General features: G+C 33.4%; 1 protein-coding gene and 2 pseudogenes across 3 annotated transcripts; all 3 read left to right on the top strand.

Moving 5' to 3' along the window:
- Window positions 823-2,611, top strand: LOC104782253 (annotated as a pseudogene).
- Window positions 3,178-6,937, top strand: LOC104782255. 3 transcript variants are annotated; one of them, XM_010507134.2, is made up of 12 exons: window positions 3,178-3,247; window positions 3,421-3,668; window positions 3,774-3,880; window positions 3,987-4,112; window positions 4,228-4,321; window positions 4,632-4,709; window positions 4,788-4,873; window positions 4,966-5,121; window positions 5,215-5,290; window positions 5,402-5,717; window positions 5,852-5,923; window positions 6,846-6,937. In XM_010507134.2, the coding sequence occupies exons 2-12, from the start codon at window positions 3,431-3,433 to the stop codon at window positions 6,898-6,900; spliced, it is 1,404 nt and encodes a 467-aa protein (XP_010505436.1). In that variant the 5' UTR covers window positions 3,178-3,247; window positions 3,421-3,430; the 3' UTR covers window positions 6,901-6,937. The 3 variants fall into 3 exon arrangements, with proteins under 3 accessions (XP_010505436.1, XP_010505435.1, XP_010505437.1); XM_010507133.2 differs by having other exon boundaries at window positions 3,219-3,310; XM_010507135.2 differs by lacking the exons at window positions 3,178-3,247; window positions 6,846-6,937 and having other exon boundaries at window positions 3,361-3,668; window positions 5,852-6,006.
- On the top strand, window positions 7,324-9,463 carry LOC109132545 (annotated as a pseudogene).

A 13,650-nucleotide genomic window follows, 5' to 3' on the forward strand; every position in this document is an offset into this window, starting at 1 on the left:
AAATATGAAACGTATAGTTAAGGTGAAAAAAAAAACAAGCTGACCGATTGTATAAACTTCCGCAAAAGAAAAGATTCTTAAGCTTGATTATTAGTGATTCATAAATAATTATATGATACTAGCAAACCTAATGGAGCGCTTGAACCACTCCAATATGATGAGGAACCACCCCAACCTAATAAACATGAAAACTTTGTTAAAAGCGTTTTAGAAAACGTAAGTGGTAGCAAAAGCGTTTTAGAAAACGGAAGCACATTAGCGGTAATAAAAAAAAGGTACCAGTACCGTCTAATGTTTTACTTTAGAGCGATTTCTAATGTTTCAAAAATTAGTAAAACCTAATTTTGACTTGTAAACCAATACTGCTGTCTCTAATTCACATATTAAAATTATTGTGTTTTCTTTAGTAATACTGTACTAATTATATAACATGTTGACTAGGAGAGACCAGACAGAGGAATTGATTCTTTGATTATTTTAAGAATAATATACTTAGGGAATTTTTATTGGGTCTGATGTGTTTGGTACCTTTTTATCAGTAGTGCGATCTGACACTATCACAATTCACAAACGCATAAACCCTTTTTTTTTGCATGGCCTAATCAATTTATTATTAATCAGTCTTTTTTTTTTTTTTTTTAAAATTAAATAGGNTTTTGACTTGTAAACCAATACTGCTGTCTCTAATTCACATATTAAAATTATTGTGTTTTCTTTAGTAATACTGTACTAATTATATAACATGTTGACTAGGAGAGACCAGACAGAGGAATTGATTCTTTGATTATTTTAAGAATAATATACTTAGGGAATTTTTATTGGGTCTGATGTGTTTGGTACCTTTTTATCAGTAGTGCGATCTGACACTATCACAATTCACAAACGCATAAACCCTTTTTTTTTGCATGGCCTAATCAATTTATTATTAATCAGTTTTTTTTTTTTTTTTTTAAAATTAAATAGGAGTGAGACGAAGCAAAATTCTCCTGGCGAGAAAAAGAAGCAGCCATGGTTGGACCACAAAGACCTCAAATCGTCCTCTTCGGTTCTTCAATTGTTCAATATAGCTTCACCGATGGTGGTTGGGGTGCCACTCTCGCTGACATCTACTCTCGCACGGTTTGTAAATTCTCTCCTCTTCTTCTCCCTTCCAATTCCCAATTTTTTTTTTCCCAATTCCCGACTTGTAGTTCTGGAATTTGCCGTCAGGACTTGATTGTGTAGTGAATAATGTAACAATGAACCAACCTAATCTGTTTAATGCGGATGACCCTTTACTATTCCCAAGTGGAGAAACTGTTTCAGTGTTAATAAAGCTAATGATTGAAGATAAAGTTCGTACCTTTATGTGTGTGTGTGTGTGTGTGTTTTGATTTCATATCCACAGGCTGACATCATCGTTCGTGGATACGCTGGTTGGAATTCTAGGTTTGCCTTAAAGGTCTTAAACAAGTCTTCCCAAAGGTACACTATCTTATGTATGATTCCTCATTGAGATGATCACCGTGAAAGATTTGGTTTTTCTTGACCTCTGTTTTTGTTTTTTTGGTTGGTTGGTTTTTGTACTGTTAGGATGCTGTGATACAACCTTCATTGGTGATAGTCTATTTTGGTGGGAATGATTCAATGGATCCTCATCCATCAGGCTTTGGTCCTCATGTTCCTTTATCTGAATTCATTGATAACATGAGAAAAATTGGAGTGCATCTTTTGGTAATGCCTTTTCAAAGTTTTTTGAATGTTGGTTGAGTGACATGTTTCATTTGTTAGTGCCTCTCTGAAAGGTGTTTCCTTTACTTGCTAACTCTTGGTATCTTCTTATTCCTCTTGTTACCAGGGACTTTCGGATAAGACCCGCGTCATTTATCTTACTCCTCCGCCAATGAATGAGAAACAGATCCAGCTAGTTTTTGGGTACATGTCTTACTGAAGCAGTCTCTTACTATTATCTTTTGGATGTTTGATAATTAGCTTTATGTAACTCATGTATCAGGGATGTGATAAAAGGCCGGAGTAACGAGCTGTGTCGTCCATATGCAGAAGCGTTGTTAAATCTATGCAGAGAGATCAATGTGAAAGGTGTTGATATTTGGACAGCAATACAGCAACAAGATGATTGGTTGAATAGCTGCTTCACGTGAGCTACTACAACCTTCATGATTCATTTAACTCTGAAATGATTCTTGGTTAAACTTACTCCTTGGGTTTGTTTTTACTTCGTAGAGATGGGATCCATTTCACAGCCAAGGCAAGCGAGATTGTCTTGAAGGAGATACTGAAGGCAGTGAGAGAAGCGGATTGGAATCCGAGTCTTTACTGGAAGCCATTACCTGTTGAGTTTCCATTTCATTTTGGTGTTCCAAACTCCATAACCCTTTGTGATTTGGAATTAAACAGAAACATGCGGTATGAGCCAGACACCGTAAGCCTTTGTGACCAAGAGTTAAACAGAAACGAGCAGTTGGAGTCACCACCGCCTACTGCCCGGTTGTAAAACAACACTTATTTAGAGATTATGCTACTATATTGACATCTTGATGGTGTTACCAGTTTCACTCTTTATTTGCATCTGGATATTCATATTGCTAATTTAACATTTGGTTAGAACTTAGAAGCTTTGTTATGTATCATTAGGTTTCATTGGGTCGTCGGATAACAACAATCAATCAATTCTCACTAGTATGCTTCAGAAAATACAAAACAAAACACATTCAAATCTACAAACTCTGTTTTCGTTTGGTGAACACTAGTGGTGGTCACTACACAGCCAATTTTTTTTTCAAAAATCCTAAGACAATGAAGGTTGAGAAAAAGTACGTAAATGTCTTATGAATCATTGTATTTGTATGATCATTGTTAGATTAATTACCATAGAGAAGTGTTAAAAACTTAAAATTGTGTATCAATATCTTTATTTAATACACTACTAATTAAATTATATGTTTTTTGGTAGGAGACTAATTAAATTAAATTGTAATGGGTAAAACTCAACCTATTAAGAAAGGATAAAATAGGTATTGCGTCTAACAGAAACTTCTAAAACATAGTCCAAAAACGACAAATCACACGAAGAATATATGTCTGTTTTAACATAAGTTTACGAAAACACCCTCAACTTTTGTTTTGTATTAAATTAATCAAAAAGAGTCCTCAAAAGTCAAAAACATTATAAGGTAATAACATTACTCTCTGGATATCTTTCCTTCTAACGTTCAACCCCGGCGACGAAAAGAGGGAAGACTTGCCGGTAAACCAATCATAAAAGTGTAACCGTTACATTATGGATAAGCTTAGTCACAGATTCTCATAGGTTTTTTTTTTTTTTTTTTTTTTTTTTTTTATCCTTATTAATTTCTCCAATTTTTTTTCTTTAACAATTCTCCACCTTTCCCTTCCAACTTTTTTTTTGTCTCTCTTTAGAACCGCCGAGATGGATTCACCTCTTCATCCATCAACGCCGGATCTTAATGTACCTTATTATCCTGTGTTCGTCATAAGGATCTCAGCTTCATCTTCTTCTCATAACGTCGTCGAAGGAGATGATGATGATGGTGCTCGTAGTAGTGGAAGTCATGGGGTTTTCAACTGGGGTGAGTTTTGCTCGTTCCGGAACCTTTCAGAGCCGAACATCTACTGCGTCACTTTGAGTCTTCTTGTCTTGATCTTTGGTTTGTCTCTCAACTTCAAAACTTTACGATTTTTTTTGTTTTTTGTTTTTTGTTGGTCTTTGCTTTTTGACTTAATTCTCTCGATTTATGATGATGATTCCACAGCGTCGTTTATTCTGATTAACAATCTTTACGGAACAAAGAATGTTTGGCTTGGACCTTCTTCGTCCATTCTTGTTGACCCAAGCTCCTTTTTTGTCAAAAGCATTATGGTTTGTCTTTTTTTTTTTTTTTTTTTTTTTTTTTTTTTNCACTCCTCTTTAAGTGTTTCTCTTGATCATCAAGGGTTGTGTTAATTTATTGAATTATTTTTGTTAGGTGAAGGAGCTTGATTATTCCAAATCAGGCCTTCAGCTCTATGGATTCTATGGGTCCCCACCTCTGGATTTATTTGTAAACTGGTCAGAATCCCGAGTGTTTCCTCTCTCACATGATACTTACAAGGTAGGTTTTAGATTTCTCTGTACTACAATATGTTTGAAGTCAGAATCTATTATAGTTTTGATTGTCATTGAATACTCTTGTAGACAATTTATTGATCTGATTTCATTTTCCTCAGGGTTGGCCTTATAATTTTAATGAAGGATCTTCAATGAATATATCGTATAGGGTTAAACCAGAAGGTTCTGCGGTTCAGCTTGTGGTCAATGAAGGTTAGTATATATATTGTAGTAGTTTTGTCATTTTTCTATGCCTGCTTCTGCCTGTTGGTTTGAGGCTGCTTAAAATCATGTAACAACACAAAGAAAAACCTAAAAGCTTCACACAAACCAAATAACTTGACTTAACCCGAGACTTCATTGGTATATAGTATCTACTATAACGTAAAGCAAAACCCGAACTAGAAAAGGAAAATAGCTTTGAACAAACTAAGAGGATATAGAAGTGTGAGTGAGTTTGTTTTTTGTTTGAAAGTGTTATCTTTTAGGGAAAACTGATTATTTCGGGGCTCTCAATTCGTAGGAAGTCAAGGCATCTCTCGGACGTTTTGGGAAGAATCTGCATTTCATTACAATGCATTGTCGTGGAATCTAATTGAGGGTTAGTGTAATGAAAGTTCCCAACTTAAAATGCATCGTGTTATAATGATTACCATGAGTTGATAAAAGTTCTTTGCAGGGAGTGGTATGATTGAATTGAAGATGATTAAGTCTTCAAGTTATTATCTTGCTGTGGCTAACTTGAAGACGAGAAAGGACGTCGAGGTAATAATAACTGACTTATCAAGTAATGATTTTGGATTATGTTTTTGGTTTTTGCACCGTCCATTGCTTTACTTGACATGATGTTTGTTCAGGTGGAACTGACTATTGATGTGAGGGCTGTGTTGTATGATACTAAACAATCATTCTACAACTGTACCTTCAGCAATGGCGAGTGCACATTCAAGCTCAATGCAATGTCCCTTGTTGGAAATTCTGTTGTCGTAACTTCACCAGCACCGAGTCATGAGGTATGTATTTGTAAGACTAAACACCAACAAAGTTATTATTATGAATCTTAGCTCAATTAATGTTCGTTTCACTTCCCCTGCCTTTGAGCTTAGGGAGTATCCATCGAAGATAAATGGCACATAAAGTTCACATATCAACATAGAGGGATTGGATATGTAATTTTCACTGGTAAACATTTCAATCTTATAAATGTCAAGTTGATAATTGGATTAGAGGATTAGTCAGTTTCTTTTTGACAAGAATTTGAAGCAGTAACATGTAGTATTATTGCAAATGTAGGTGTGGTGACTTGCTTCATGGTGGTAACGTTACAATTCTGCAACAAGTTACAATGCTGTTGTGAAGAGGGATATCTAACGGGGAATGATTTCGCTAGAGCATTTTTACGTGAAAACAAAGATGACGATGTTTCAAGCATTGGTTCATGTAATGAGCCTTTTGCAAATGATGATGCTGATTTAGAAGATAATATGGGACAAGTGGATGAAGCAAGTAACCAAACTAGACGTCTCTGTGCCATTTGTTTTGATGCTCCAAGAGATTGCTTTTTCCTCCCATGTGGCCACTGCGTCTCCTGTTATGAATGCGGAACAAAGTAAGTTTTTCTACACGAATAATTGATAATATACAACTAGACATATCAAAACTACTTGATTGCAAAATAGTATTTGCTTAATGTGTTTAATGTATTGGGACTGACCTGAAATATTAAACCTTATGAATGTGTAGGATGGCAGAAGCTGGTGGGAATTGTCCAATATGTCAAAAGAAGATGAAGAAAGTAAAGCGTATCTATACAGTGTAAGATGAGTAAATATATAAATCTCTCTAACATGTTGAATCCATAGACCCATTAATAATAAATTATCATTTGATCTTGACAATGCGCATTTCTTTCTTTGCATGATTATTTTATTTCGTCCCCATGATCATCTTTTTGATCGCACCATTTGTTAAAACTTAAAACCACCATAGTTTTAGGCAAATATAGTGAATCATTGTTTTGTTGACTATAACATTCTGAAATGGGTTGAAGCCTGAAATGGTAAGTCAAGTATCTGTTGATGACTTGGGAATATGCGTTACAGTGGGAATGAACCGTACAAATCTATCTCCCCTCCAAAACACAACCCTCTCCAATACACCAATATCTGACATTAATCAAGCTCTACGTTAATAATAAATTACTTTAATCAAGCTGTATGCTGTTCTCGTAGAATCCAATCCCTTTGCTTTAAGATTGGCTAGTATATTAGTAAGATTGGCTAGTATATTAGTAATAAGGTTTCTCTCTTCCTCTAAGAATGACCTAAATGGATTCAGTTCGTATGCAAATACAAATGCAACATCCACATCTCGTGTATGGATCTCGTAACGTGGAAGAACAAATCCCCTCGTTATGGGTATGTGGTTCCTCGGTTGGTTTCTCAATTTTTTTTTGTTCCAATTTACTCTAATTAAACCAGGGCGTCAGCTATATGGATTCTCTATGAGTCTCCTTCTTTGAACTGTGATGTGATTGGTCATAATCCCGACTGTTACCTGTCTCACAGGATACTTACAAGGCAGGTTTAAGATTCTCAGTACGGTTTAAAATTGTCATTGAAAAACTGAAATCAAAGATTCAATCTTTACCTATTTTTTAGTCAGAATTGATTCTAGCTTTGGTTGTCATTTGAATTCTCTTTTTGACAATTTATTGAACTGATTTCATTTGTCTCAGGGTTGGCAATACTATATCAATAGAGGGACTCTTTTTAATGTCATCACCTATATAAGGTTAAGCCCCAGGGTTCTGCGGTTCAGCTTCTGGTCGAGCAAGGTTAGTAATAGTAGTAAATATTGTGCTATATATATTTTCAAGTTGAAGATTTTCTTCCGAAAATAATAGTGGTCTTTGGTAACAAAAGAATAATTACTTTCTAATGGTCGGTCTAAAAGAATGGAGTAAAATTTTTGTGTGCTATGTTGTGTAAGAGTAAACTATTTGTTTTTTTTTGTATATGATATGACTAACAATAACTTTGTATTGTTGACCAAAATGATTCTTTTAATAATTATTCTTTTCTGTATTTAAAATTTTTGGTAAGTTAATAAGAGGTAGTTGATATGACTAGCAATAAATTTATTAGTAGTTGACTCATATTCGTATATATATATAACTAAAATTTATCAATGAGAAACACAAGTAAAACTTAAAAATGGGTTTACATCTAGCGCTCGTTTTTACGTCTTATCTGCTATTAACGTTAGGGGGCAACGGAGTTATGCATGTGAGATTCTATAACTTCTACTTTGTTTGCAATTCTTTAATTTTGATATGAAAAAATAAAATTAATTGATTTTTCAGGATTTCGATTGTGTGGATATATACAAACAACCGGCTTTCCAACATCCAATGTTGAAGTATCACAAAATTCCGGTTTGGTGGTTAAATTTTTTCAATCATATATGAATAAATGTGGCCAACATTTTCTCTAATTAATAGAGAATAATGTTGTAATTATTTTTTTAAAACTTAATCTTGTTATTTGGTGTTATGTTATAGGAAAAATTCTTTTCAAATGAAATCCATACTAGCAACGATAAATATAAAATAGATCATCAACGTTGTCCCAATGGAATGGTACCGATTTTAAGGCAAATAAATGGAACTGAGAGCGTCCATCTCGACACATTCGAGTATCCTGGCCAACATGTAAATCTTCTTCTTTTATCATCGTTTTTATTGAAATTTTCATATATACCATCCTGTATAACATTTTATCTTATTTATAGCACAAGAATTGATTGAACTCTCAGTTTGTATATGTGGAAAGGGACCTAAGAGAACTGAAACTGACTATACGCAATCACATTATTTTATCTTCTTTCTAGTGTTGTGATTATAATAATACATGCAAACTTTATATATTTTTATGATTTATACAGTTTGCAACAATTGAGACCATTTTAGATGGAACCATCTATCGAGGAGCAAAGGCTTATATAAGTGTTCATAATTTGACTGTACAAAGAAACCAATACAGTAAAAATCAAATTTGGTTAGAGAATGGACCTCGCGATCAACTTAATATCATACAAGTTGGTTGGGCGGTAAGTTTTTATTTAACGTATAAACCAAAATGTGTACTTTATATAACATCATGCGATTTTACACAAGGAACTAAAACTTACAAATATGATTTATGTAATGAAAGTATATATATATAAATATATGAGCATAGATTAACTAAGAGATCCCTAAAAAATGTGGAATAATTACCCACAAAAACAAGAAAATAACTAATTTATGATGATTTAATGTTTGTAAATTCATCATGAAATATTGGAGAAAAGAGTTTGAGTATACACTTTTTTTGTAACAAATATTTTCATAAAATTTAAATTTTATACAGGTGCATCCAAGATTATATGGTGACAGTTCAACTCGATTTACAATATATTAGACTGTGAGTAAATTAATTATTTTCTTATCTATGTTTTTTACAACATAACTATGTTCTTTATACATGAGAAATATTCTTGCATAATTGTTTATATTCAATATTATATTTTTATTTATTAGGCAGATGGCTCTAAAAAAACTAGATGCTATAATACACAATGTCCTGGCTTTGTTCTTGTTATTCCAGATCTTGTGATCGGAGAAGCGTATGGTAATACCTCTATTTATGGTGGTAAAGTAAGCGCTTTTATTCAACCGCGAATTTTTCAGGTAAAAAATTCTCGACTTTATGTATGATAAATCATCTATTTGACAAGAATGTTGGATTTCTTTTAATAATTATATTAATTTCAACTATTTGGATTATGCTTCAAAATACTTGAATCCATCTTCTTTAGAATTTATTGCAGGCTTTTTTTTAAATATAGTTCATTTTTATGTTTCTTATTCAAATCACATATATAATTATAAATTTCAGAGATTTAATTTAATAGTTTTTCTAATGTTTTAATATTTATTAGGATGGCTTCACCGGGAACTGGGTACTAAAAAGAGTCGATAAATTAATAGGATACTGGCCCAAAGAATTATTTACACATTTAAACAAAGGAGCTTCTTTGATACGCTTTGGAGGAAATACGTTTACCTCTCCTGATCGTGTGAGTCCTCCAATGGGAAACGGTCATTTTCCAGTTGCAAATTTCCAGAAAAGTTCACATTTTTCGTTTATTAAAGTGAAGAATTTGAACTACCAAACCATTGATATGGAAGCTAAGAAAACAAGACGCTACGCAGATTCTTACGAGTGTTATAGACTAACGTATTGGGGATATCTTAACTTTAGTAGAGTAACCTTCTCCTTAGGAGGACCAGGTGGAAATTGTGGTACTTGATGATTACTGATTCATGTATATGTATCGACCAAAGCTATATCAATTTGCAGGAGAAATAAAGTTGACTAAACTATTTCCATATTATTATGCTATGCTGCACCGAGACGGGTACTGATACGGGATACGGGTATGGGGACGAGAACGGGAAACGACGAAGTAAATTTTTAGAATTACGGATACGGCAAGAGTATGTCAGTTTTATAATATATAAAATATAAAAATATCCATAGATTAATAAAATAAAATAAATAAAATCATTTATAAAGAATCTTCATGAAACAAAACATGACTATAATATATTAAATAATAATTAAAATAAGTTATTCTTTGATAAACTCATTCTCAAAGCTAAACAGAGAAGTTTGTCTTCACCAAAAAAAAAACAGAAAAGTTTGTGTGTTTTGGTTTTGCGATGAACGATGTCAATGTTCAGTAAAAATGCAAAAAGATGAGATATATACAGCATTGATATTTGTAAACCCTAATTAGACAATATTCAAAAGGTTAATTTTCCTTTTCTTTTTTTGGACAATGGAAAAAAAAAGAAGTTAAATTCCCTATTGTACAATAGAAACGTTTCTGTGTTGTTTATTTGCCTTCTCCGTACCTGAAACGTTTCCAAGACGGGAAACGTCATGGAACTGCCGTCCCCATGATTCATAGTTATTATGTACGAAAAGTATTTAAGGTATTCAAGAAAACAAAAATTATGGACAAGCGTAACAAAATTTTAAGTTTTTATTTTAAAACACAAAAGAAGACAACGACTTTACATTATACATTGTTATACATATATATAGATATATATTTTTGTTATCATATATTTGCGTTACTCAATTAGATTTTTTTTCTTATGAAGAATATCGTCTGGTGCTTTGGCTGTGTAGAAGTGCTTTGGCTGTGTAAAAGTGCTTAACATCAAGAGGGTTGTATTAGTATTATCATATAAGCAAACTGAATTTTTAATCACAAATCATTATAAATAACATAATAACAAAATAAATTATTACAAATTTTCATAAAAAAAAGTTAAGTCTGCAGTTTACCGTTAATTAATACTTGGTATTGTTATTGTTTGTTCACCATTTAGTACATATATATATTTTAATTGTTATTGTGATTTGCATTGTTCTTTTTATTTTTTATTTTCCTTTTGTTCATATAATGGTTACTAGTAGAAGCATTTTGGTGTCCCAATTATTTAGATTTTAACATATATATATATATATATATATATTTTTTTTTTGTCAAACCAAAGCTTTCAATTAAGCTGAAGCCTCAATAAGAGGTGAGTTCTTACAACAAGAGACTAGGTAACAACCCGCACATAGTGCAGATAAATCAATTTAAATAAAATTATTATTTGGGATTTGATATTTGTTTGTATAAAATAAAATATGTAAATAATTCTTTTTTTGTTTTATTCAAATTTACGTTTATTTATATAAAATATGTTTTATCCGTGAAATATTTGAAAGTAAATAATAATTTTAACGCTGTGAAAAAATTTGTATGAAATTTATTTTAATAAAACATGAATAATTATTAAATTTTAAAAAGAAATTAATTTGTTGGTTTTTAAAAAAGTATAATATAGTTTCAAATTAAATGTCTACAAATAGTTTAATTTATTTAATGAATTTTTATTTAAGTCTGTAATGGCATATATGTAATTAGGATTAATTAATATGGTTTATTTGCTAAAATATGTTTCGAGCTCTCTGGCGACGACACATCAGCATTTTTTCAAGAGTGCTTCTCTATTAATATATAGGGGATAACATAACCAAAGAAACAGATAGATAAGAGCTCCATGAGCTTAACAAAGGGATTTTCAACTTTAACAAGTCTTACAATATTTGAAAAGTCTATTGTAACTGCGGATTCGTCTTTGAAGCCAAGCTTCACGAGATCCTTGACCAACAGGTGATCATGAACGGCTCTAGCGGATGACGCATTCGAGCTTGTAAAAGGGTGTTCCACAGAGGGATCAGATGGATGGCTTCTCGCCAACATGAGAGGGATCAAAAGCATAAGAGCAGAATCTTTCAATCTTTTAGAGATAGACCTCATGAATTTAGCTGAAGCTACAACCGGGGTTCGCAGAGAATGGGCATCAAACCGTAACAAAGCAGGTGGGTCCTCCCTCACATGAAGCTCAAAGCCATGGAGGTTAAGGAAATCCACACAAAGCTTGTAGCCGGTTTGGCTTTGAGAATTATCAACAAACCCAAACTTATAGTCTAGTGGCAATAGGTGGGAACAAGGGGCAAAGGGCATAAAAAACATGTTCAAATCCACAACCAGATCAAGATCATATGTATAGCTAACCATTGCAAACATCTGATCAACGCTAATATATTGGCCTCGACACACATATCTAACAAACCATTCTAAAGACACCAATGTTCTGCTACCGAGGGTTACTCGACTTGATCAAGCAGAGGTAATGGGTGCTAAAAAGGATGAGCTTGATATAGACTTATCAACAACGGATCTGGGAGGGTTCATACTCGGTTCAAGGTCAGGGAGTAGGACAGTGGCTTTGAAAGCAACACAACACATAATGTTTGAGACAGAATCAACTCCACATAAATTCAACATTAAGTTTGCATCCGATGACAAGTAAAGTGCAATATCCATACGGTTTTGATAAAGGAGTAGGCTAGTCTTCTCTAAAGATAGTGTTCCTATGACTGAATGGGAGAGCATTCTCGCCATTATCAAGCAAACACGATTATGAGTAAGGCTAAGCAGAGCAATTAAGAGATCAGACCTGGATATGGGACACAGTGGCGTTAATGGGCTACAAAGAGAAGCAAGGCCTATCCTCCCAAACCCTAGGGTTGCTGGTGTTAGGTGCTGGGAGAAAAGGTCGTCGCCGTTCTGCAAGATCAGAGAGACGTGCGGCGGTAACACACTTGAGGGAACCATCGGCCAGCTTTGGAGCTCGTCGTGTGCCGTCGACGTTCCCATTGGAAAAGGCACATTTGATGGTCTAAGAGAAGCTCCTGCCATCAACGAAATCCAGTAGGAAGGGAACAGTGGTGGTGTCGGTGCTAGTCCAGATCTAGAGCCAGTTGGTGTAACGATGAAGTTTTGCTCGGATGTATACGGTGAGGAGCAACTAGACTGTTGTGAAGCTTCTGTCATCGGATTCACGAGCGGGACCGCATCCGAGATCTGAAATAGATCGGAGCTTGTAGAGCAGAGATCTGCTCTTTCGTCGGTAAAACAACCCTTCGAGTAGAAGACTTTTTGGAAAATTGCATTTGGATTTTTAGGGGAAACAGATTTAAAGGTGGAACAAACGACCAGGGAGAACCTTATATAGATTAGAGAGAGATTAAGAGGGGTTGTTACCCCCTCCACGCCGGCGATTAGAGGTGTCACCAACGCTGAAAAGCATGGTTTGTAAGAGAGTCTCGAGTCCCGTGCCTAGAAGCTTTTTAGGGCGAACCCGATATTTTTTTTTCCTTTTCTTTATACCATAAAGACAATTAAAACACACAAACACATTAGATTTTAACATATATGTATGGTCATTTTCAGTTTTAAATCTCAAAACGTGAACTATCTGAGAACCACAAATATAACTATGGTTTTTATTAAATAACTATGGTTATATCCTATGACCGAAAACGTTGAAAAATCGTAGGAAATATTTTTATTTAAAAATAAATATTATTAAATAACTTTGTGGCTTATGGTGTTATTCACAAATTACCTTAATCAAGCTGTATGCTTTTGCTTCCATTATTACATTGCTATAACGTTGCCTAGTAGTAAGATTTAAGTATCATTAGGATTGTTAATCTATTAAAAAAGATTACAAGCCACTTAGCATAAAATCTGATGGACTTAAGTTAAATCAATGTACTTTATTTTAGCGTTAAATTAACAGTTAATTAACTTTAAAATACTTTACTAATAGATTGAGTTTAACAGAATTCACAGTTAATTAACGTTGGCCAAAGGATAAATTTGGAACTTTAATTAAAATTATAAAAGAGATTAAAAAAAAATAAAGCAAAACATAAACTCTACGGTTAATTGTTTAATTTATTTATTTGAGGAAGTTACATAAATACCCTCAGTATTTGTTATCTATTTCAAAAGATTCTCTCGCACTCTCCTCGTCGTTACCGTTCAGTCGACCGAGAATCAAAAAAAAAAAAAAAAAAAAA

The sequence above is a fragment of the Camelina sativa genome, chromosome 4 (genome assembly GCF_000633955.1).
Source record: "Camelina sativa cultivar DH55 chromosome 4, Cs, whole genome shotgun sequence".
Taxonomy (NCBI): Eukaryota; Viridiplantae; Streptophyta; class Magnoliopsida; order Brassicales; family Brassicaceae; genus Camelina; species Camelina sativa.

What these genes read in the sequence shown, in the direction of transcription:
- LOC104782255 (XM_010507134.2), top strand. Translation starts at nt 3,431, where the DNA reads ATGGATTCACCTCTTCATCCATCAACGCCGGATCTTAATGTACCTTAT. An exon ending in TCTTCTTGTCTTGATCTTTG is followed by an intron (nt 3,669 to 3,773) that starts GTTTGTCTCTCA and finishes ATGATTCCACAG; the next exon opens with CGTCGTTTATTCTGATTAAC. An exon ending in TTTTTGTCAAAAGCATTATG is followed by an intron (nt 3,881 to 3,986) that starts GTTTGTCTTTTT and finishes TATTTTTGTTAG; the next exon opens with GTGAAGGAGCTTGATTATTC.